At 41.5% G+C, this 26661-nt stretch overlaps 2 protein-coding genes across 3 annotated transcripts in view; one reads left to right on the top strand and one right to left on the bottom strand.

Annotated features, from left to right (window-relative positions):
• The window catches only part of LOC105562112 (zinc finger MIZ domain-containing protein 1), a 13919-nt gene extending 9196 nt beyond the window's left edge, over nt 1-4723 (top strand). The window contains exons 2-8 of the mRNA XM_012012661.1: nt 180-837; nt 1070-1413; nt 1704-1931; nt 2027-2169; nt 2253-2739; nt 2865-3107; nt 3196-4723. Of these exons, the coding sequence (XP_011868051.1) occupies nt 180-837; nt 1070-1413; nt 1704-1931; nt 2027-2169; nt 2253-2739; nt 2865-3107; nt 3196-3330 (2238 nt within the window). The 3' untranslated portion in view covers nt 3331-4723. The remainder of the gene's footprint in view (nt 1-179; nt 838-1069; nt 1414-1703; nt 1932-2026; nt 2170-2252; nt 2740-2864; nt 3108-3195) is intronic.
• Nucleotides 4724-20683: 15960 nt separating this feature from the next.
• LOC105562088 (ABC transporter G family member 14) overlaps nt 20684-26661 on the bottom strand; it is a 14981-nt gene continuing 9003 nt past the window's right edge. For both annotated transcript variants that reach the window (XM_012012619.1, XM_012012618.1), the window contains 3 exons: nt 24622-24836; nt 23173-23381; nt 20684-22871 (listed from right to left, as the gene is read on the bottom strand). In XM_012012619.1, the coding sequence (XP_011868009.1) occupies nt 22676-22871; nt 23173-23381; nt 24622-24836 (620 nt within the window). In that variant the 3' untranslated portion in view covers nt 20684-22675. The remainder of the gene's footprint in view (nt 22872-23172; nt 23382-24621; nt 24837-26661) is intronic.

Below are 26661 nucleotides of genomic sequence, written 5' to 3'. Positions count from 1 at the left end.
TAGGCATCGGTGTACGTGATTTTGGTCAGCGGTTTAGTCCTCGGTCCTGTATGAGTTGTGCACTTCATCTTGCCGCACTACGATTATTTCTAACTTTGTTGCAGTAGCGTATATCTCGGCCGACGAAAGGCGCGTCTCCGTTCTCCCTGATAATAGCGTATGTGTCTCTGCGTTTCTAGGCGCAGCCGCATCAAGGCTACCCACGGAGATTAACGCCTTATCCGAACCCAGCCATGCACATGGCGCAAAAGCGACAGCAAGTTCCGTACAACGCTCAGAATCCAGCGGCTATGCAGGGTTTCAACGGCGGTCTGACGACGGCCCCGAGTTACCCGACCAACTATCCCACCGGGGCGAGGCCGAATTTTCAGCAACAGTACCAGTCTATGCAGAGTATGAATCCTACAGCGGCCGGTTTCGGGCCTAACCCGATGATACGAGCGACGAATATGAGGCAAGCGGCGCCGGCTTACAATACCCCATCTCAGACGGCCGCCGGCAACCAATACGGCTACGGTAGCAACGGCGTACCCGGTGTCTGCATGGTCCCACCTACCTCGGTTGGCAACCAATTCGTCGGCCATCAGCCGAACACGGGATACGGCGGCGGCAACGCGTCGTACGGCGCGTCCGCCGTGGCGACCAGTCAATACCAGCAAGATGTGGTATCGATGAGATCGTCGAACGGGGGCAACGTGAATTATCAGCACAGTCCCATCCCCGGTAACCCGACGCCTCCGTTGACACCCGCCACCAGCATGCCGCCTTACATCAGTCCGAATCCGGATCCCATCAAGCCTAATTTCAATGAGATGAAATCGCCCGTTAACATTCAGAGTAAGTACGATTTCAGGATTACGTGCACTTGTATGCTGTCTCGGGTTAAAAAAATTGTATCAATAGAAGAGACGTTGTAATCAGATGCACGGTGGCCATTTTTCCAAACCGCGAAATAGCGTCTGTCAGTCGTAAAACTGGAGAATTTGATACGCACGACATGTAGATGTTTTTCTAACGTTTATTTGGGTCTCTAAAACCGCGACACCTGAGAATGTACGGCTTCTTTCAGATGATGAAATGAGACTAACATTCCCCGTGAGAGACGGCATAATTCTTCCACCCTTCCGCCTAGAGCACAATTTGGCTGTTAGCAATCATGTGTTTCAACTGAAGCCCACGGTGCATCAGACGTTAGTGTGGCGATCAGACCTGGAGCTACAGCTCAAGTGTTTCCACCACGAAGACAGACAGATGAACACGAATTGGCCGGCGAGTGTACAAGTCTCCGTTAACGCGACTCCCCTCGTGATCGACCGCGGGGACAACAAAGCTACCCACAAGCCTCTCTACTTGAAGGACGTCTGTCAAGCAGGAAGGAACACAATACAGATTACCGTATCCGCATGCTGTTGTGTAAGTTTGAGGATATCAATAATTAAACGATACTGTTTACGTAATTCGGAAATAAGAAGGTACTCTTTGCAAAGCGATTCTTTGCTAAGCTCAAGAACAAGTTTTCGCTTCGTGCAGATAGATTTTACTCAATTGAATATATCTGTACAATTATTTATTTATTATTCATTCATTCATTCATTCATTATTTTTATTTGTTTTATTGTTTTTTATTTATTTATTTTTTATTAATGGTATAATTGTAAGCTTAAAATAATTTTCCTATTTTTTTTTCCATCACAATTACATAGTTCATAGACTGTGATAAACGTAAGGTCACAAATATGCTATTACAGTCGCACCTATTTGTACTCCAACTGGTTCACCGACCCAGTGTGCGAAGTGTACTTCATGGATTATTACGTAAAAGGTTGTTGACGGCAGAACACTGTATAACGAAAATCAAAAGAAATTTCAGTAATACGTTGTCGAATGGCATCCAATCAGAGAAAGATGTAGTCGAACAAACAGCACTAAAGGTAAGTTTCACAAAAGCATTTTGAGGATCTTTTTTACTCCCATGGCGCAAAGTTGTCAACAATGTTTTAAGCCGTGCACATTTTATTGCGTACAGGTACTCTTAAAATGTCCTATTACCCACAAACGCATTACACTGCCAGCTAGAGGACATGAATGCAAGCATATACAGTGTTTCGATTTGGAATCGTACTTGCAAATGAATTGCGAACGAGGCAGCTGGAGGTGTCCAGTGTGTTCGTAAGTATAAGTAAAAACTTGCCAATCACTTTGATGCGTTCGTCGAAAAAAGAGAATGAAACTAATTGCCGCGTGTTTTACAGGAAATCTGCACAGTTGGAGGGCCTAGAGGTTGATCAGTATATGTGGGGTATTCTGAATACTTTAAATACCACGGAAGTCGACGAAGTGACGATAGACTCGGGCGCTAACTGGAAAGCCGCGAAGAACTTAACTGGTATTAAATCCGAGGAAGAAAGTGATTGCAAAAGAACAACCAAGGCTATGTCGCCAGGCAGTATGAATATGCCAACTATGAACAATTGGGATATGAATCAAGCTATGAGTCCGTACATACCGCCCGATATGAACAGTATCGTGAGCGGCTCGATGATGAATAACACATCTTCCACGTATCCGAGTAACAGCATTAACCACCGGGGCGCGTCCGGAACATACGAGATGAACTCTGGAACGAATACTATCGGCAATAATGATTACATCGGTGGAACGGGTCCTCTCTCGCATTTAAACGACTCCGTTAACTCTTTAGATCCTCTCAATGCTATGGAGAAATCACTCAACGACCAGGTACGTTTTGCTGCAACATCGATTATGCTCGAACAATAATAATATAGAAATAATATAAAACTAGCTAGCGAAATGCGATATATTGCAGTTGACAAATGTTAAATATAATGCTGTGTACATTACAGATGCCTCATACTCCTCATACGCCGCACACTCCGCAATCTACCCCTCACACGCCAGCTGGTGGTGCCAGTGGACCGCCGAGTGTTCCGCCCGCGTCGCAAGAATCCACGGGAAATCACAACACCTCCGGCAATACGAGTACCACAACCATAAATAACGATTCCGCTGCGGATATACCATCGGACTTAAATTTCGACCCCGCTGCAGTTATAGACGGGGAAGGTACCGGCCAAGAGGCGTTAAATGTAAATATCTTTCGCAGTAAATCGAAATTTTTTTTTTAATTGAAGCGTTTTACCAGTTTGTTCAACTATATGTTATCTACTGTTACAGCTCTTGCCAGACAATATGGATGCAATGGAACTTCTCTCGTATCTCGATGCTCCTCCGGAACTAAACACTCCACCTAGTAGCGGCGCCAGCAGTGGTAATCCTTCTAACGACGATATATTGGCATTCTTCGATTAAGAAAAAAACTGAGATAAAAGGCGAGTGAGTTTCGTAAAAATGTAATCAAATTGCGACCCCCATACTTTGTAACAAAATGGTGAACATCTTGCTATAATGATCTTCTGACTACAGTATTGCTGTGAAGAGACTTTTGTACAAGTCTCTTCCAATCCTATGAAAAGAACGAAGTTGAATAAGATATTCAATATTTGTCTCTGATAGGAGAATAAACCTGGAAGGCTACTGTATGTGAATGGTTGCAGTAAAAAAAAAAATTAAATTGTATTGGGGTCATTGGGGGTGCTGCGTGTCACCTAATTCATGGTACAAATAATCTTATGGTAATTATAATATTCCTATTAAATTTAGAGTTAAAAAGCTAAAGTTAAAAAAATGATTTTTAACGATAATACTGCAAACAATATACTATTTGTAAAGACGTTATTGCATGGATGGCATTGTATATATGTTATTGAAAGATATGTTTTTGAAAAGATAGAGAAAATAAACACGAAACTCGTTAGGCAAGTATTCTGGAAACGATTGTGAAATAGCATAACTGTACGTTTACATACAAATTATATTATTGTCAGTATTCAGTTGTGTCACGAATCGTAATAATGTTCAATAGAAAATGTCTGTTTAAGAGATCATTGTTAATTTGTTTTAAGTCTGTCTTGCAAGATCACATTTTTTATATAGTTTTTGTGTTCACTTTATCAAAAAGAAATTATATTAATCGATGCGAAACTGTTTTATTCGAATCATTTTCGAATATTTGCTCGAACGAAAAATTATGCTGTGCTAATCTATCGTTTCGGAATATTTCGGAGTTGTTCTTGCAATAAGGTCTTTATATTCGAAAGCCGGTCTATTCGCATTCAAGGCTATGATAGACCTACATATTTAAATTACAAAAAATAATTGTACATAACTACTTTTGTAAATAAATTTTAATTGACATAAGAGTAAGATATTCATCGGGAATTGAGAATTTCCCACCTATTGATGGATATTATGCAAATAGATTGTTCCTTTACTTTAGATTGTAGTAACAGAGAAAAATTAGGGGATATCGGGCTTCACACTGGAAATTTAACAAGAACATGTGATGTATCTCCCGAGATAGAAATTACAGATATGAAATATAAAAAAAAGACGTATAGAAAATGATATTAACTTAAATAATGTCTTTAAAAGTCTAATAATTTTATCATTTTCAGAAGATCTTAGCTCCCTACAAAGATATCTCTGTATGCACGTATGTTTGACTATTGTAAATAAGTGACAAAGATGAAAAATACGTGTGCATCTAACATCTCGGAAAATTTAATACTTGAAATGTATTTGCAAAATTTTCTTTCTCGCATTAATCTAATTTTCAAGTTACAATTTTCTACTTTAGACAAAAAATTTCTATATATATAATATATATAATATATATTGCATATATATGTATATAGGAATTTTTGAGGAATTATATATATACATATATATCATATATGCATATATAGATATATATAATTTTAAAAAGAAGAAAATGGTGAATTTTCTATGCCTTCTGATGATGTTTGCAGCCTCTGAAGATACATCCGAATATTTGCACATATAGAATTTATTTTCACATTTTGATATATTTCGATGTATGTGCATTTTAAGTTAACTTGCTATAAATAACTAAATTTATAATATATATCTTTGAACTATTATTATTTTAGATTGTTAAACTTCTGTGCATTACGACTTACACTCTCTTTTTTTTTTGTCATCGAGTTGCGGTGTAAACTGCTTCCATCGTCGTCAATTAGACTTTTATTACACGATGATGAATAAAGTAGTTGTCCAGAAACATGCTGTCGATTGAGTAACGAAAAGTATAAATTACGCATAAAGTTAATAGCAATATTTACACAAGGCCTTAAGAAAATCGTGTGCACCGTATGATCCGTATATAATCAAATTTTATATAAGGAGGAAGAATCAAAATTTTTCAAAGTGGGAGATAAATATATGTATATGCAGAATAATTATGCACGGGCTTATTATGTATAGAAATAATCATACCTGATCTTATTATTTACACAATGATTGCGTTCGCAACGATTCAGTATGCGAAAATAAATTCTGTATATCTTCTTGCACAATCTAGCGGTGAACTGATTTATCGTTTCATAAGAATGTAAATCAGGTATCCGTAATATAAAAAGGAAAGATACTGCCAGAGTGATACCGCCCAAGACCCCCCTGCTTGTGTAACAATTATAAACATTTGTATCTTTTGTGATTAAAAGAGAAGATATACTTAAAGCGACTCGTGTAGATTATACAGATTTTATATAAAAGATGTGTGTGGGTGTATATGTACCCGTACGCCACGCGCACACGTACACACACCAGTGTGCAACGCTAGCACACAGCGGATGGATTAGACAGTCAAGTTTATATGCATACAACTATAATTATTAAGATTTAGATTTTAATATTATCTGTATCGACACGGCGACTACTGTATATTATTTGTATATATGGTAAATAGAATAATAATATAAGAAAAGTGGCAGATACTTATTGGCCAGTTATAATAGTAAAATGGATTATCCTAATTATTTCTCAGAACCAAAACTTACGCGAGATGTATGAGGATACTTTAAACTAGAGGAATGTAACATGTAAATGATGAACGATAACAAGTACAGTCAAATATTGTACTGTTATGTCTCTAATAGAGTTATTACTTATTAAAAAAAAAACATAATTACCTAAAGAAGTTTATTCAAACTGTAAGCTTTACTTAGGATTGCCAAGAAGTAGTATGCGCAACCCTGTTGCGATTGTACATAGGCAATGTTTACCTATACCTAGCTAATAATACCCCTAAAATATTATACACGATACACCGTCTTAGTTTATGAGAGTCCTAGAGATTTATAGGTGTTTCGTGAGGAACCACCAAAAACGCGAGAGACGGCACTTCATTTTTTTTTCACCAAAAAGAAAAGATAATAAGTTGAACGCGATGACAAAATTGTTCAATTATATTTTCACAATAATTTACGGTGTAATTTAAGAAACATGTAGACGTTAGAAAATAGTGTACAATTGTTAAGAGGTGACTTTTCACGTCTTCTTTCCTTTTCTCTGACAGCCGAGGCCATATCAGTTTGCATGAATTTTCGTCGCGATAATAGGAGATAATTCATCTATTATCTAACGAGACTTCTACAAATCTCTGTGGCTCTAAGATTACAATACCTATTTATCTATCGTTAGGAGGCCTATCATTTGATTTTACAATGCTCTACGAACAAAACGGATAATTCGCGACTGCGGATTACGAGTGTCGTCTTGTCCAAGGCCTGAAAGAGTAATGAAACAAGATAATTCTCATGTAACCGTGTCGTACTCATGGTGTATCGGCTGCGCCGATCGCGGGCGCCGTTGTTGCATAACGCATAAAAATATCGACATGCCCACGTGTTTACGCATCGCATATTTCCAATGGAAGTATTAGAAGTTTATCCACGCGTAAGAATTTTTTTACCAAATCATATCAGAGTCTCAACGATATTTCTTTACAAACCTGAGGCGTTCGCTCGGCAAGTACATCATGAGCATCGACGACGATCCATGTCGCAAGGTCTGTCCGTTTCGGATGCGCTTCCTGTACCACAAGCGGCTACTATGAAGCGTAGATTCGGGCCAGGGAGGGAAGAAGCTAAATGCAGAAGCTGCAACTTGACGGGCAGACCTGCAGTTCGCTCTCCTCTTCGCGCAAAACGCGGAAGAATGCGCAAATTGAAAGGAAAAAAAAATGAATAAGGAAACCCACACGCCGATATCATTGATCGCATCCGCATAAAAAAAATTTTAATAAAGACCAGTTTTTAAACATGTACGACAGACACAACATTGTTTCTTGATAACGGTTAGAATCATTCAATAAAAAAGTCATAAAACATAAACGGAATCGTGAATCATTTATTCCCGACGATTGGATAATCACCGAGGAGATTGGTACGAAACGAATAGCGAGACGGAAGGCCGGCAACGTTTATAAGAAAAACACATTTCAAAATAAAAGAACGAGAGCACACTCGCGATGACTGCAATTTCGCTACAAGACCCACGGTTTATCTAACGTGTTTGGCACGTTTGCTATCTTTTAATTTTGTGTTGTCAATATTACGAGAATCGCCGCGTTTATGTGCAGGAAAGATATTTCCCTAGTAGCGCAGTGCATTGACCAAACATTGGCTAAGCATTGGCCCAATACAACCAGTACAAGTATTGGGCCAATGTTTAACCAATGTTTGGTCAATGCACTGTGCTACTAGGGTTGGAGAATTTTTTTTAGCGACAAGACATACCACGAGGACAATATTAAAGAACAAGTGTACAAGTCAAAGGCGGCGCGAGCACATAATGTTTAAAGTTTCGTCGATTATCGAGGTTTATCAATCGCGGAAATTCTTGGAATTTCGGGGGCGCCGAGCGCCGGTTCCGAGAAATGGCGTAGCGCCGTAAGCACTTCGAAAACGGTCTAATCTCATTGTTGCCTATCATTCACGCGGCGACAGTCGGAACGGGTCGGTTATTCTTTCGCGATACGCGACAAGTACGGGAAGAAACCGCGATCGCCGAATCCTCTCGCGATTTGCTGTCGATGCTCGGTTAACCGGCAAGACAGTTGCCTTCGCGCGAGTGGAACGTGATATGCCGAGGACACGGCCCTGAAGATAGGCACCTTTTATGGAAGTGGAAGGATCTGCCGGAGGCACCAGCGAATTGACGAGCACAAGTTAGTATTATATAACATCGTTTTATTAGATTTAAATTGAAATTGGTTATAAATTATGGTGATGAATTCGAATACTAGGACTAGGACAGATGGTTTTTCGCTGCTTTGCTCAGTATACTCAATTTTTATATTGCATATTATGGTTGTCGAAGAATGAACGCCGTTGCTGAAATTTCTCTCCCGCTTTCTGCCTTCTCTCTCTCTCTCTCTCTCTCTCTCTCTCTCTCTCTCCCCCCCCCCTTCTCTCTAGCTCTCTTTTCTTTCTCTCTCAACGCACACGCGCGCACACACACATACGCACACGCATATTTCAGACGCGCATATCTCTCTCTCTCTCTCTCTATTTCTCTCCCCGTCCTTCTCTCTTTCGATCTCAATTTGATAAAAAAACAATATTAATCGTTTGTATTAAGCATCTTACGCGCGTAATATATAACTATAACTTCTCGCCGGTCGCGATCGCTTCCCTCTTCTCTCGATTCCGCATAATCGACGAACTGTCAGGGCGCGCCGCGAGTCGTCGCGAACGCGCGACGCGCGTTCGGCGGTGCTGCGCAAAGGAGATCGGCATCTCGCGCCGGGCGATCGTTCCAGGATCGTCCCTGGTGCTCTCTCAACGCATTCCGGATCGTTGGCGCGTGCAACGGAACCTCGCGATCCGTCTCTCCCTCCGCCCCCCCTCGGGTAACACATCCGAGGTTCGTCCCAACGTTTCCGGAAGTCCGGAAACTGCTCTCACAGTTTCCTCCCCCCTCCCCCACCCCTCCGCGCCTAACGTTTGATTTGAACAGTCGCTTCGATAACGATCGATCGTACTCGCGCTTTACAGTGTAGTATGGATCGCCGCGTCGCGCAATTAAAACGCAATCGAAGCGCAAACGGGAGCGTCGAAATGAAAATGGGGATGAAGCCGACGGTCCCGTGACAAATGGCACCCTCTGCTTTGCGGCGCGGTTCGCGCCGCCACGGTGCTACGTTTTCATTTCGTGGTAACCCGAGGAGAAAAGTCAGGATATGATTTGACGTTATATTGACTGAGCTCGTGTCATCGTTTGGTCAGCGTCGAAATGAAAACGGGGACGAAGCCGACGGTTACGCGACAAATGGCACCCTCTGCCTTACGGCGCGCTCGCTCCTCCACGGATGCTCCGTTTTCATTTCGGGGTAACTCGAGGAGAAAAGTCAGGATGACACATGTCGATTTGACGTTGTGCCGACGAAATTTCTGTCATATGTTGGTCAATGACATCAAGTTGACGTCATCCTGACCTTCCATTTCTCCTCGGGAACGTACGGGACTTCTTCCGCCAGGCTCGCCAGGTTGTCAATTTGCAAAAGTTAATACAGAAAAGCCAAGCGTGGGTTCGAACGACGGACAATAAGCAGCTAATCTCGTTCATTGTTATATTATTACGTCACGCCGAAGTGCGTTAAATGATAATTAAGTTTCTCCTGGCATTTGGGAAATTTATACATTTTTATATCCACGCGTGCGCGGGCACATCACACACGCACGCATGTACACGGAGCTGGGAAAGTTACTTTATAAAAGTGTCTGCAGGTTACAGTTACGGTTTCTTCGCTAAAAATGTTAACTGGTTGCAGTTACGTTTACTCAAAAAGTAACGAATCGTTACCGTGCGGTTGCCTTCTTGCAACGAAGATAAAGCTAGCAAATCTGCATTTGAATTGTAGAGCGTCGATAAACGCGTTTATGCGCAAGTGCAAGGCCTGATGCGGTCTGCGGATGTTTAAAATTTAGAGAACAGTCCCCCAATCTGGAGACAGGCTCCTAATATGAGATAGCGAGGGGTTTCTAAATTAATAGGCATCGTCTGTTGATCCCACCGTGAATTTATTGGTGCGAAATCTGTTTAGCGAAAAATTCATTCTTCGACTGTGTGATCGTTGAAGGAAAGACTTGTGATTGAATTTGGATATTGAAAACCTGCTGTCTCATATTAGAAAGAGGACTTTCCTCTGTATAGAGGAACAGTTACTTAATATAATTAATGTAACTGAGTCAAGTTACAGTCACAGATGAAGAGAAAGTAACTGTAACTGCAACTTCGTTACAAGTAACGAGTTGCTTCCCAACCCTGCATACGCGTACGCTCGATACCGAATTAACGACAACGCATTAAGCGGTGATTTCAATGACGGAAGAGTCCCATGCTCTCTCTCTCGCGCGCTCGCGAACCCTATCAGCCGTTTCACGAGATAAACGGCTCGGCGATTTCAGGGCGGCCTCTTGGCGAGATAAACGGCTTACTCGAGAGTCTCTCGCGATCAAAGGCCGGCCCTGTCGCCACCGGGACGGCCGATGGAGATCTGGTAATAACTCTATCGATATAATGGCAGTGCGTACGCAACGCTAGCCCTTTAATCTGCCGTTAACCGCGCGGTCGATAGTCTGTTAACCCCGTCGCGTCGTAAGAACGAATGCCCGCGAGTCAACGCGTTTGATCTTCATCACACACACACACACACACACACACACATACACATTCGCAGGTGCGCCCTTATCGTAAAATTATTAAAAGATTCGAAACGCGACGGTTTCATCCCTCACGTCGAGTAAATTGTTCCAACGTATGCAAAAGTCGATGACAAAGGGGAAAATCATGTCGCATCGCATCGCGCGCTCGGCTTATCTAAAACGAATTGCGACGACTCGAAGTGTTTGATATCCTTATCATGAGTTTCATATGGTACAAATGAAAAATGCCGCCGCTAATGTCGCACCCGACGTTTCAACCGAGCCGCAAAACTTGTTCCCTTCCCAATCCCTTCGTTTCTCCGTGCTCGTCGCACGCGAACGGTATCTCCCAAGGCAGAGAGAACGTCCGATCGGTTATCCAAGCGAGCCTCTCGCACGCTGCCTTCTCGCGCTTTCGGCGCGCGCGGCGCGATCGGGCCAGTGTTCGTCGTAACACTAATTAACTATAGCGTTAAAATTCCGCAATTAAACTATGGCAGTGTTTCTTAAACCGTGCGTGTCCCACCGCGACTTCGACGTCCGCCGGGCACCTCCGGCCGCCTCGCCAAAAGGTCTAGAAAAAGTATCTCCTAAGTTTCGAGTTTATTACAAACTCTTCGCTAGATAAAAATGCGGGTCCTTACGTTACGCGTCGCTCCCACGTCGCACTCCGCTACTACGCTACGCAATTAGATTAATTAATCATACGTGTCCCGCGCATCGCGCGCCAACACCGTGACGCGCTCGTCCTCCGCGCTCCCCTACGCGCTTTTGTAGAAAAGTCGGTACTGAGATTCGGCATAAAAAAGCTATCGTTCTGGAAAAGCTTAAGAAACGCTGTTACTACGCTCCGCACGTCGCATCGCACGCCGCATCTTCTACACGGACAAAAATCGCAAAAGTGGTCTCGCCCCCGCCCGCGACCAAGTGGGCTGACGAGTGTGCTCTCGCCCGAGGTGAATCGAGCTCGGTAAAATGAAAAGGAGTAAGAGCCAGTGCCGAGTGATAGACACAGTATGATCGAGTTCGAGTTCGCGCGCACGCACTCTCCGTAACCAACGTCCTCCAACATGAAATTCACGATTTGTCGCAGAAGTTGCTACTGCGAGTTCTGCATCGTTTAGCCCCTCTCCCTTTTCTCCCCCCTATGTAAAATCCGAGTGTAATTCACTCGCAAAGCGTACAAAAAGAAGTACACATCCCTAGCATTTTATGTATTCAACAATATTTATTTATATATATATAGTAATATTAATAATATATTACCATATGCAAACAATATAGTGTCGAGTTACAACATAAAGTATCATATAATTGCGGCATAGCTGTTACGCGTATAAGACATTGCAGTAATATATTGTTAATATTACGAGGCGCTCGCGAAAAAAAACCCCAGTAAACTGCACAGGATTAATTTCCTTTTCAAGTAATTTACGGCTGCCTTCTCAGAAACTCGAGGCGCGATCGTTCGTGGCGCGACGGCTTACACGCCAGTCGTAGAAATTTATCGGTTATCCTTGAGCTTTTTCAATCTACGACTTCCTTTACAGTTTCATCGGCCCGGATAAGATACAAGCGACTTGCCTACGCATTTTACAATGTCGCGTAGACCACGGGAGGATCCCAATAAATATCCAATCGGTTCCCTCGGTGGGAAAATATTCGCCGAGGAAAAAGTCGCGTGGAAATTATCTTAAGAACGATTCCTGCTTAGACGGCATTCTACGGTACAAATCTATTCCCCTTCCTGCGCACGGTGGAGCGCGATGAATTTTTGGTCACTGCTGTCAGCGAATGTGCGCTTAATCGTATAACGAGACGTGCGTTTCGGACGGTACAAATATTTTCCGCGATATCCCGTGTTGACTTAAACAATTAACGTTTCGTCCGATGCGCGATTTGTCACTTGCTGTCATTACATTCTTGTCCGAGTATAAACGTTAACGCGGATAATTAGCCCGTTTTTTTCAGATAACAGCGCGGAAGAGTTGACGCGAAAATTTTCGGCATAATTCCGGTCGAGCTGTAGCGCGGAGAAACGTAAGAGTCACACACGGTCGCAATTTTATGTTACCATTGGCCGCGCCTGGAGCAACACAGTACACGCCTTGTGTACGATTTTTCAATTAAATGTATCAAACTGTTAAAAAAAACAGGCACTGTACGATGAAAAAAAGGTTTACAGTCGATCCGGCCCGAAAACGGGTCAATCGATCGCAGTAGCAACTTTCGCCTCCGCATGATCTAATGGTAATGCCGGGCTCGCAAAATCGGTGTATATATATCGTTTGTATATATATAATTATATTATATATATATATATTCATATAACATATTGCCATTATAACAATTACACAGCACAGCCAGCAACTCCATTTATTTACATTCCTCTCCGTCTCTATCACCTTATTATTGATATTACTCAATCGTTTCCCGTCTCTCGTCGCTCATACACGTTCAAGGAAGAACTACGAGTTATATAAATCTTTGCGGTTAACAGGCTCCTTGATTTTTTAACGATCACGATAAAACGCGCGAAGCGGACATCCCGAGTATGCAACGGCGCATTTGCCGCTAATTAACGTACGAACGATCGCGTACACTCTGATCTTGCCTTTCCATACTCTTGTCCTAGGGTCCCTCCGATCTCAGAGTCCGGCCAACGGGTCTCGGCGAAGTGACGCGAGAGCGAAGGAAATGCATTCCCGCTCGGTCTACAGGCAGCATAGAATTTTCTCGTAGCATCTACCTTGAAAATCGTGTACTCGTGGGACGTCGCATTTCGGAGACCTTCGCGAGAGTTTTTTGAAATTTTACCGAACACTTTACTAGTACAATGTACACCAAGTGTAATTGCTAGTAAAATGTATAGTAAAGTCCTTCGAAATGCCACGTTGTCCCACGATTACACGATTTTCAGGCAAAATTTTAAGAGAAGGCTCTCTCCGTGTAGAGCGGGAGGAGAATATATTTTCTTTCTCTCTCGCAGTATTTTACCGAAACCGGCCCGTCGGCCAGACTCTGAATCGGAGGGACTCTATCTCGTTCGTGCTCGGAGCGCCACGTGAAATATCCTGTCGGTGTCGTGCGTAAGAGATTCGCGGGCTTCGTCGCGTAGGCCAACAATCGAAGTGTACAGGATTACCGAAGGCTGCGTCTGCGATCGTACGGACGGCCACTTGCCCGATACGAAAATTTCCGCACGGCAGTCAAGCTTCGTGAAACCGAACGTACATCTTCGATCGACAACGAGAGCTGTTCTCGCGTAAAAATTATTATTCTAATCTCTGCCCGGGGAAAGATTATAAGATCAGAAGCGTAAACCGCGCATGCCTTTCGCCGTTTCGACGAAGCTACGTTTGATTCTCGTTCCATTCCCTCTCCTACTCGTCTCGGGTTTCACAAAACGGAGTGGTATCGCGTACAAGATCAATTTGTACTCGATGGTATGGTAACGTTTGCTTTGAGCAGAAGGCTGTCCACGAAAGCCGCATAATGCCCCGCTTGACTTCTTTTCTTTACCGAGAGGTGCGCGAGACGGACATCCCGATGACCAACGGTCCCGTGACACAATTGGGAAGATTTGTTAATAGAACACGAGCTCGAGTCGACGTGTCGTTTGAAATAAGTTTTATTTTTTAATTTAACGTTCTTTAAGAACGCTTTGTACCTTCAATCCGCTTCTTCGATAGATTACACTTATTGAATAATCGCGCCTGCACTTTTCGCATTTGATCTCTTCGCGTCGCTTTGAAATAAAAATAGCGATTACAGGCACTCGTCTTTCGAATTTATGAACGTGACGGGTGAAATGAACATTGTAGATTTTAAACAAACACTTTTCTCCCGAAGAAATAAATCTGCTTCTTACATTTCTGTATCTGTGTCTAATAAAAAGAAGATAATTGTAAAGTGACAGGTGAGACCCCTACATTTTGCGACGAGTTATCGAGAGTTAATTTGATATCGAAGGGAATTTAAATCATACTACGCCGCGGAAAAACAATGAACGTCTCCGTCGTGCTTGAAATTATGTCACGGCTGGTAATTGGGACATCCACCTTGACATCCATGAGATAAATTGGCTACCCGACGGTCTCTCACTTTGCCGAGGCACGCATCACGTGTCGTCGTCAACACACACGCGCACGCATCCGAAAGTACTGGGGGGGATGGGGAAGAGATGTGAGGAAAGAGGCGGTAACTACATTCGGCATTTATTAAGCTGTAAATAAAGATCCGCACTCAGAACACAGCCGCGACGCGAAGACAAATAAAATGTTACGAACATGAAGAAATATTGTTCGTAAAGACACGTGACTTCTGCAAGTTTAAGTGCGAACACACGCGAGTTTTCCCGCTCGGATTCCGATCTTCTAGCAATGCTACGGTATACTTGTGAATACTTTTCGGTATTATGAGACTTTACGCACAATTTCACGTCTCACTTTGTAGCGGAGAGTATCACGCCGATGCAATTTCGCAGCCCAAAATTTGTTACGAACAACCATGTATTTTTACACGAAAACGCAAGAATCCTGGAACGATCCTCAGGATGGCCGAAATATTCTGAATACGGAACTCCCCACACATTTTATATAAGGTCTATATATATATTAAATCCGAGAAATACATAGAAAACGAGATCAAGTAGTGACGAAGACTATTAAAAAAATAGTCCGCACCTCAGAAAGTATGGAAAGTATGCGAAGAGATAATAAATTTACCGCTTAATATGTGCCTCTTAGCAATGGATCGTTGTTAACGCGGATTTCAGAACACGCTGTGCATCTACGATACATCATTTAGCCGGAAAATGTTCTTTAAAATATCCTCTTCGTCGTTTAGAACACATGTGCAGCTATCGCGTTGCTATGTACAATGATTTTGTCACGATCATACATCACGGTTTATAAAAGCCTACGAAGGATTTTCATATGTAATTTGCAATACTTTGCATACGAATACGATACTTTTCCCTTCCGCTTTTCTAGAATACGTTGGCAAAATTCAGTGAGCAACATTACCGAAAGCAATTGCGTAACTAAGATGATCCTTGAACGTTACAATTTGTTTCCCGATATCCGATTTTAAAGGCGAAAGGGCGAAAAGCTGTTTTGACAAAAAATCGCAATCTAAGGACAAAGCGAGATAAAGTAAAAAAAGAACGTACAGGCGTATCGAATTGTTCTGCCTTAGAGTTGGCTCGTTAAAAATTGGTAAAAAAAAAATAAAAACAATGTGTCCAAGTTGTGCGAAATATGACACATAAGTCGATAGCGTACACTTGTACCGAAGTGTGCGGTTTCGTATATTATCCAAATACGATAATAGAGTATCAATGGTGATATCGATGACAACGACGTATGATGATAGTGGAGATGTTGCTGATAACGACAATAATAATTAATAGATAATTAATACTAATAATAGTAATTAATAGTTAGAGTAATAGTTGGTGCAATAACCGCAATAATAATAATTACGACGAATATGATAATAATAATAATAGTCATAATAAAAAATTACCTTTAATAATAGCAATAGTAATAATAAAATAGCAATAGTATTAGTAGTAATAATAATTCTTATTATTACTATAGCAATGGTGATATTAAACGTTTCGTGGTCAAATAAAAATAACTAGATAACGAGCTATCGTCTAGGTAATAATGCGGACCGTACATCTGCTACTCGGGAAACAGGAATAATACTATCAGTTAATTAACGTAATTTCTATTAAAAGGAAATAATAAGGCTTTTCTGTTAGTGCATTAACGTTACCTTATGCATAAGGTATATTCGCGTGTATGTATGTATGTACAGCGGGGATAGAGCTATTATATGCCTGGGTTGCGTCGTGAGGATAAATAATGTGAAGTATATAAATGTACGTGTGTGTGCAAGTATATACTTGGTGTGCAATGTCGTGTTGGATGTTAACACGTTTATTAACGAGCACCAAAAAATGAACGGTGCTTTTGTCTGTTCACATATATATATTTTTTCATATATATATATGTATATATATAGATTTATATATGTGTACAACCGTAATTAAATTTATATATTAAACCTCTTTAGCACATTTACATTACTTGTTTCCGTCGTTCCATATAATAAAATACCAATCGGGGATCCACGGCGGCATTGAATTAATCGAACACTTTTGGCATTTCTTTTTAGTCCCGGTATTTCTTGGTAAGTTTTGTAAAATGAGGACATTCCTCGACAAATTGTATGGGCGTGCGTTTGTACGTGCGTTGCGTGCGCACTCATGCTGCATGTACGTGCGTGCGCACGAAATGTCTCGGCTTATTTTCAATCCGCGCTCGTGAGAAAAGTCCTTGCTCGTCTTCGTGTCCGACAAAGTTTCGCCCATATCTCGCGGGCGATCCTGCCTTAACAGAAATAAGTTAAGTCCGTTGCGCGCGTGACTTTTCGTACGCTGATCTCTCAGTTTACCGTTTAACAACTTCGCAGCACACACTCGCTCGCACTCCAGTCCACATTCTCTCCGCCTCTCTTAATTCTCCCTTTCTACCTCTTGCCCCACTTTTTCTCTTTGTTCCCAGTCTGTACACTGGCAGTGTGTCTTACAGATCCTTTGGATTTGACTTGGCACAAACAACAGAGTCTTTGTAAAAAAGGCACTATTTTTGTAAAGCGAAATAGTCTTGCTCGAAATACCCTAATTTTATTTTCCGCGAAACACACAGATCTCTCTATCGGGTGGAAAGTATTGATGAGAATGTAAGTTCGGCGCGTGCGACCATCGATTTTCATTTGATTCGTCGAACGATCTTGCTCTATGTCTGTCGAAATTTCACAAACGATGTACTATCGAAGCCGAAGCCCGTATCCGTGCCTTCGTAGAAAAGTTTGGCTGCGTGTGATTAGTTGAAATTCAAATCGCTTTCTCTACGTCGGGAGGGAAATAATTATCTAACGTCGAAATTTACAATTTCATAGCTCATCATACGACCTTACACGTACAAACATGTCAACGCAATTTTAATTTGGGAGAATCTTTATCCTGCCATTTATTATATTCATATAAAAACATCAGTCATCAGTCTTATAAAAGTTTTAGTGTAAAAGCATATACATTCTTTTTGCGTATTCCAAAGTCTGAATTGTGCGAATGGTTTCGCGGCGAGGAGGATGAAGTATGCGTGTGGATGTCATGTTAAGGTGAGAATGATCACATGATTAGAAAATGAGAAGGTTTCGCGGAAAAAAATAGTTGCTTTACTATAAATCACGATCATGTTTCGTACACATTGTATAGCTATCGTAATATCCAAATTCGCCGATCCGGCGAACAATCGAAAGTGCTTCACATATGCTTTTTACTTTCGTAATATTTCATTATATAAACCAATATACAGATGTTCTAAAAGAATGTATAACAGTAGCAACTTGTTCATATCGTTTATAATATCAAACTTTCACTTTTCTTACAAAATACATAATCTAAAATGTATTTCATCTCAACCAAAATTGAAACTTCCGCTTTCATCGAGTAAGTCTTTTTTTATGATAAAACTCAAGTATTTGAATACAAATTGTTGAACAGTTAATTTGAATAAAACGTTCTTAATTCTACGAAATTCTAATCAAGAATAGTAAAAAAAGATTTGCACGCGCATCATCGTATTTCCAAAATGAAATTTGCACATGCATCGTCTTATTTATAAAATCAAATTTCCATTATGGAAGAATAGTTTCACGTCCTAATCTAATTGTCGCTATTGATGTACACTGTTCTGAACAGCTATATAGAAGTCAACTGTTGGGTTGTCCTGCAATTATCTATTCTGGTCCGCATGAAAAAACGATGGTGCACCAATGTGCGTATGTTAATTTCCGTCGGTCTGCATACGCTCGTCTCGACTGTAGTCGCGCGTTAACGAGACGGAGCGTTTTGTCCAACTTCGCGGCATCCAGAAGATGTGAATCGTACAATTTACGGTTCCGAGTGTGAGTAATCGTTCACACAGTCCGAGCTCGCTGCTAAAGTTGTAAACGCATACAAATGTCCAGTCGCGCGGGTTATTAACAGTCAGTGGTGTATATTGTATAGTAATTGTATATATATGGATATCAAAATTTTGAAAAGACGTCTACATGATCAAAAAGTGCGTTTTCTGCGTATGATAGAATGGCGATGCACGTCCGCATTCTCGTGGGGATATTTGATAGAGAACAGTTGTTAGAGCCGCCTACAAAAGCGGCGTTATACAATTGGTTCGTCGTATTGCGTTCGCTCCATTTTTGTTCGCCTTTGTTCACGGAGGGTGGGGGGTGTGGGGGAGGTCTTTGCTATTCGAAAATAGAAATAAAATAAATTACTTCGATTAGCGACAATCGAAAAATGGCGTGTAGAGCTGCGTGTCATCTACTCGTCGCTCGATCGGTGAACGACGTACGGCTCCGAAACAGCCTTTTCCTCTTGGCTTCGGCATTAAAATTCATTTCATCGCAAATTTAACGCGAAACGCGATTGCGTTTCTGTTTATATGGAACGTATAGAGATTGTTATCTTAGTGATCCTGCGAGATTTAGCCGTCACTCAACGTTAAATGTGCGATAAAGATACGAGCGTAAGCTCTTTCCGCATACTCTCTCGCTCTCTTATTCCATTTCTTTCGCGCTTTATCTCTCTTTCTTAATTCACTCGCGGCACATATCTCACTCGGATTTTGCTCTCTCGCGCTTTCTCACACTTTCCTTATTTTCATCGAGAGGTTGCAATTCGGACGTTAAAAATATAAAAGAAGAAACGACAGAGAAATCAACAGACGTTGACACAGCCAAATCTTTGTTTATACATTTGCTTCATCATGCTGCTCCTCTCGAAAACGTAACATTGTTTGTCGCCAGAGCCAGTTTAAGACTACCCCCGTGATCGCTGCAATTAGCCTGATCTTCGACTGAACCAAGAAATACAAGTCTTTGAGAACGTAAAAATTGAAGAAAACAAAATTTGTTCGTCCGTAGTTGAACGAGAAACGCTTTCTATCGAGTCGTTAATATTCTCCCCATGATTTTCTACATTTACGGCCAATTGTCTAATATATACAGCGGCCCCGAATCGTGCTTTGCATAAGATCGCAGGATGTCTTAAACCGGCTCGCTTTATCTCGATATTACACAGTGACGTTGTTCCTGTGGCTCTTTCTTCTTCCTCTTCTTCTTCTTCTTCTTGTTTCTTCGCATTCCTCTTGCAGCCTCACATAATTAGGAAGCAATGATCCTCGTCGTACACGAATCCCTCTCTTCCCGCTCTGCCCTCTTCACGCCTCGTTTACCAAACTCAATGAACACTTGGTGGATATTGCGTTTATTGGTGTACTGGACGATTCTCCGTGATCGCGACTCGCGGAATCGAGGTCCTTTGGCGAATGCGGCGAATTCGAAACGTTCATTCCTGACTAACTGATCTATCGTTATCGTAAGGAGGATCGGCGATACCGGGTAATAAAAGCGAAAGCGAGCTATTGTTCGTAACAGCAACGAGATTGTAGACAACGTGCGTTCGTACGCGCGCGGAGATATGCATCGATCATATTCGTCTTAAAAAATCAGAGAGATTCACCGTACTTGCGGCGACCCTACTTGGCCACTGGAGTCGTCCAGTTCACTGTCCTTACAATATTATTACTCGCTGATTGGCTGACATGCGTTACAATCGCAGACGGATACGTGTCCTCCGCATGTATAACTGCAATAATCTAGTCTAATTTTATCTTATTTATAACAAACACTGGCTTTCCGTGACTGTGTAACTCGGGAGAGGAAAGGAGTATAACAACACACTACGATATCAGTGTTAACGAAATGGATTCACGCGAATTGTAATCTTAATGCGACTCCAGCGTAACATATCGTCCTTTTTCGCGTACATGTACAAAAAATACAGCGCGTCTCGTTCAGTCCGTTAAAAATGTACATGCGAGAATAATAACATTATATATAATAATAGCGATAATAAAAATTGAAATAATTAGAGTAATCGTTACGCGATAACAATAGTAATAATAATTGGAATAATAATACTTATTGTTAACGTCGTTATTATTACTATCATTATCATTATATATGTATAAGTGTGTCCGCGGGTATGTATGTATATTACAATGAAATGTTTATTTCATCTATACATACATAAGCAATATCTTCCTCGCTTCCCCTTTCTCTCTCTCTCAAATACACGCACATGCATCCTCTATGTACAAAGAGTAAACAATGAAATATTACACCGCTCGTTAATTTCGGATCCCCCCACTCTCGTAACGAGTAATATCACGGAGACATGTCGGAGAAATCAACAAATTTTATAATCGACGTAGAAAGTCCTTCTTCATCGCCGCCACGCTCGTCCCGAATCGTGGCGCAAACTTTTCGAAGGTGTACGCGTCGCGCGAGTCGCAAACGCGCGTTTATCGCGTACCGTCGCGAACAAGATGCTATCAACCCTCTCGGCACGGCAGAGTCCGGTCGAAAAGCGCTTTTTTTCTCGCTTGTCGAGCACGATAAAATGTGTAATATCACGGAGTTGTTGAACGCGCGCCAGGGGAGACTTCGCGCACTTTTAACAACGTAAGAATATTTTTATGTATTCTTCAAAGTATCCAACGAACGTTTCGCGACGAATGGACCACAGCCGCCGTCCTTCATACCAAAAGGGTTAAAAACCGAGTCTTTTGGAAATTTGCGTAATTGTCAAAATTTGGCTTATAATATAATATCAATTTTGTGTGTTATTATTATTTTGATATTTCGTAGAAATGAACGTACATCGAGTCAATAATTGATTGTTATTTAAAACTACGCTTTGTTATCGCCCATTGTATATTTCATTATAGGTACAAGTGACAATTATTGAAAAAATGCACGACATATGTGATGATATTGCCGTAGATAGGCGTCTGTATAATAATAAATTATAAAAATAAATTATATATCTGTATAATGATAAATTATAGATTTAATACTACATTATAAGCTAATTGTTCACATGAATGCTGAGACTTTTCTATCGCTCCCGGATCTCCGCGAGTCTCCGTTGACAATTGCGAAAATTTACTCATTGTCAGTCGATAGTGTTCAATAGCATCTTGTCGGTGGAACAATGTATATACTTATTTCCTCCACCCTGTCAACTTTAGAATTAGCAGCATAATGTTTCATCTATGTCTTAATTACAGCATCTCGATAGTAAAAAGATAGTAAGTAATGATAGAAACAGTAGCAGTACTCCTTACCAGTATCAACAAACATTAGCAATTGTGGCGGTAATAAAAGTAAAAAAAAAAGAGATAAGACGTGATAGGTCACTTACAAATAAGTTTAAGAATCTAAAACCTACCGTCCGCGTGTACGCGCATATGTATGTTAATATATATGTATATCTCTCTATGTATGTATAAAGGTTCATCGCCATCGTACAAATTTTCAGTCTGTTTCGGCGACACCGCGTCAATTTGTTCTACTATTATACCCTTCTTGCCGCAAACAACGAGAAAACAACGATGTCCCGTGTTCGTTCACGCTATCGACATTCATGAACACGCGCTGGCACATCTCTCTTTCGAATTACACGCATTCGCGCTCTTTATGTGTGTAAAGATATTCTCAACATTTACTATATATACTTATATATGCGTACACACATACACACATATATAAATACACAATATGTACGTTTGTACGTATATATAGAGTTCTCGCCAAGTCTGTTGCAGTCTCGCATTTAATGTCGCATTGCTCGATACATGCCGCCGGGAAAAGTGAAAACGCTCGTGTTCGCGCGTGATAACCGTTCACGCCGCTCCCCCGTGTTTTCGAGCCAGATAGAAAAACTTTACAGACGTTCGACAGCTCGTCGGGAGAAAATTCTACCCGGGGGGGAGGGAGACGACGTTGTAACGCACGGCCGTTTTTCATTCCCCGACAAAAGGCGAGACACGCGACACAGCGCGACGACGGTTGCTATAATACTCTATGTAGTAACAAAAACTGAAGATCCGCGAAAAGTCGTGCCGAGAATTTGCGGGCTACTTGCGTGCCTCCCAACACGCTTATTTTGGTACACGGTAATAACGCAGGACGAGGTAGCCCAGGGTCCGGAAAACGATTAGGAACGCCAGTAACACCGCCGTGTTCGCCCACATTGGTAGAGCGGAGCCTTTGACCCCGCCTTGATTATCCCAAATCGCGAGAGCGGGTATCGTCGTGCCGTTTCTGCACTCGGCGAATTTACTCGGCTGCGAGCATCTGTCGTACAGAAAAACATTATTTGTTCGATTAGTTATGGCTCGAGTACAGACATCTCTTGTACTTGAATCATTCTTCTACGGGAGAACGACAAGTTTCTTTTAATTCTATGATCATTGAACCATGACTCCCTTTCGTCATTTCGCATCTGATCCGCTTAATTTTTTTTCTCGACTTTTTATTCGAAAGCGAAGCTCTTAAGCAGCAGTCCGTTCGTTCGGGGAAAAAAAATGCAATTTTGACTTGAACATGCGGTACGAAAGGACAGACGTGACAATAAACAGATGGTATATAGTCTTACGCGATCGGTTCGCCGGAGCCGAACTCCAGAATCTGCATATTCTGATAGGCGTAATGCATCATGCTGATATATCTGGCCCACGCGAGCCACGGTGGGACCGACGTCGCCAAATAACCGCCTAGGAGCTGCGTCGAGAGTGTATAGAGCGCAGACACGGTGATGCCCACCTGCAGATCTTCGCAGCAAGCGCCCACGAAGAATCCGACACTCTGCAAGACATCGTGAAATTGAAGAGCTGAACGTAATGAAGCCGAGTTAAATCGAACGGTTGAATAACCGGCCACCTCTCTCGCCACCTGGTCGATAACTTTCAAGAGCCGATAGATATATTACCCTCGTGCATTTTGGTGCAAATTTCCAATCTCGGCTTGAGACGAGCCGCTTATACAATATTTAATACTTTCTAACAATGTAAAAATGATAATGAATATACGTTTGCATTAGCGTTTACACGGATTATTGTCAACAAAACGTCCACTGAATATTTTATGGCGTGTGAAAAATAGATATTGCTTATTGTTATACATTTACGGGTTTCACATCGGAATAATTCTTGCGCGTATACTGAGTTTCGATCTCTAATGTCATATTAAAACGTTCCGATCAGTCCTTCGTAAATAACATATGGCTATTTTCCAGGTGGATTACCGTTTCATGTCTTTTTAATGGAACCGTTCTTATTTACCCTCCTTCTTCCCTCCGATGCGCAATGTATATTTGAAACTAAACGCGTACCGTACGGTTCAGTAAGAAAGAAACGTACGAAAATTGAGATTTAAAGCAACAGAATTTTTGAATTTTTGTAGACTATAATTGTACACTGCCCGTTAATGATTCGATCCATTTCCCTATCAAATTTATACAGAATGTGTAATATATCCTATACAAACTCGCTAGGGGAATGGAACGAATTATTGACGAGCATAACGGTTTGTGATATCCAAAATGTCTCGCTTTAACAAATGTTTTCGCTCGCATTACACTTTCTCCGAAAGTTTAGTTGGAAATCACATGTTTTATCGTTTTTCCATGAGCGACAGTTGAAAGAATTACCTGATATTACGACGAGAAAATGGTATTACGAGGGTTACCTGTAGAAATAATTATCGGAAAGATGATCGTTAGCGAATTTCGGTTCAATCCAATATCCGAGCGTTGTTCGAATCAATATCGTCGTATTAGCGGGCTGTCGTATTAGTACATGCCAATAAAAATGAAAATCTGACATTTATCAATCCCCGTGTACAATTATCTCGCGCCGCGTATTTAGCTATCGTGCAACGGATTTTGATTCGGCTCGACGTGATTGAACGGGACATTTTGATACGTGAATCAATCAGAGTCAAAATCCTATTACACCAGAATCGTAGTTTCCGTTTCGGAATGGCACAAAATGGCCATTTGTCCAATATCTAACGTTGATCGGCGATCGGGTAGGAAATTGCGTACCTGCGCGACCACCGTGTTGAGTAGCAAGAATAGGAGCAACATGACGAAGACCGCTATATTATGGAAGCCCAACATCGGGTAACTAATAATATGGTAGACTGCGGGCAGCGCCATTGTCAGCGGCAGCTCGCCCACCATCTTCGCCAGGTAGTAGGCCGAGAGCCGATAGGATCCTGACATGCGTTCCTTGTTGATCACCTCGCGCTCCGGGGGAACTGGAAAGAACATCGTCACCGCGTGTTACTCTCAGAATCATCCCCGCGCTCCGGGTCCGCGTAGGGACGAATCGACGAGAGCTTATGAGAGGCCGGGGGTGATGCTAAGATCGGTTTTACAACCGGCCCATCAGGAGCGATGCGCTTCCCTCTCGTTCGTTTAACGCTTCGCCCCGGGCCGTCTCGCTTCCCGCGGAGATAGGAGAAAGAGACTAGACCGCAACCCCCCCCCCCCAGTGAGGATTTTTCGTCAATCTACTTACGAGCGAGTTACGCGACACGATAATCGATGCCGCGCTCTTCCCGTTTCTTCTCTTTCTCTCCTCTCTGCTCCCCAAAAGCCAATCGGTGCATTATACGCCCGGGGAAAAAAAAGTTTCTTCGAAATCAAACAGATTTTCTCTGAATTTTCACCTCGCCAGACTTTTATTTAATTTCGAAGAAATGATTTCTTTACCTTAACCAAAATTTTGTTCGATTAAAACTGGAATCTCTACGAGAGTCCGTATCCATTTCTTCAAATCTAGCGCATTTAGTGTAGAATCAAAGAAACGTGATTGTATTTCATTTGTGTAACTTAAATAAATATTTTTTCTGGGTGTAACTGTTTTCAGTGATGATCCACTGAGTGACTTTCAGAGAGTGCATTCCCAAATCTTTCAGGATTCGATTGGATCTGACACGGATAACAATACAGGCGCGTTCCATTTGATGCCATCAATTTATTCCTTTATTATACAGGGTGTACTAAAACCACCGGACATCCTTTTAATCGTAAATTCTTTGGAAAATTTCAAGGCGAAAATTCGAATACAAAAATGTCGAGGCTGTAATAGTTTTTAAATAACCAGCGATTATATTTCACAAATGATAGGCCGGAGATTTCTCGCGCGCTCAGGTACGCGACATGACAAGTGATAAAAGTGTTCCTATGAATGTCGCCCTTTTTAGCATAGTAACAACCTTCGTGGCAATGTGACTGATATTGATCGATCACTGTGACAGCTGCAACCATAGACATAGTAAATATAGACTGAGCGTCCCATTGAATAAGCTGAGGCTTGTGAAGAGAGAGAGAGACAGAGAGAAGATTTAAGAAGACTTTCTTTCTCAGTCTCACCATCGCGACAAAGGAGGCGCAGGCACGATTCTTTTCCTTTACGATGATGTAAGACAGAGAAAGAATGTCTTCTTAAATCTTCACTCTCTCTCTCTCTTCGCAAGCTTCAGCTTATTCAATGGGAGTTTATATTTACTATGTCTATGGCTGCAACATTTTGAAGTTACAAAATGTTGCAAATTTTTACTTGAATTAAATGAAAAGGGGCGACACTCGTACACGGAAAAAACAATATAGTTGTCACAAACAGAATTCTGGTTGTGTCAACCAGATTAAATAGTAAAATATGGAACAACTAATTATCTGGTTGTTATAACCACAGAGCAATTGTTAAATGACATTGTTGCAGCAGTGACGATACCTGGTTGCCTTAACCAGACTGCTTCTTGATACTTCAACTATGCATGTTTTAATAGCTACTGCACTATTTAGTTGGCTTGGATAAAATGTCTGGATGTAGTATAAAAATAAGTTGCTGTTACAACTTAATGATTATTGTAAATATAAACATAAATTTAGATAATATTGGTGATTTTGTTGACCGTATCTCACCCAAAGAAAAGTATTCTATTTTTGAGTGGTTCCCTCTTGATTTTAGAGGATTTCCCCATGAAATACGGTCTCAAGAAGATACTCTAAAATGTAGAGGAATACCCTATTACACTGAGGCATGAAATTTTAATAGCGTTTTCGATTTGCTGACTC

The sequence above is a fragment of the Vollenhovia emeryi genome, unplaced genomic scaffold (genome assembly GCF_000949405.1).
Source record: "Vollenhovia emeryi isolate VEMERY1.0 unplaced genomic scaffold, V.emery_V1.0 DF939195.1, whole genome shotgun sequence".
Taxonomy (NCBI): domain Eukaryota; kingdom Metazoa; phylum Arthropoda; class Insecta; order Hymenoptera; family Formicidae; genus Vollenhovia; species Vollenhovia emeryi.
Note: the sequence above shows the minus strand (reverse complement) of the source record. Positions and strands in the feature narration are given on the sequence as shown.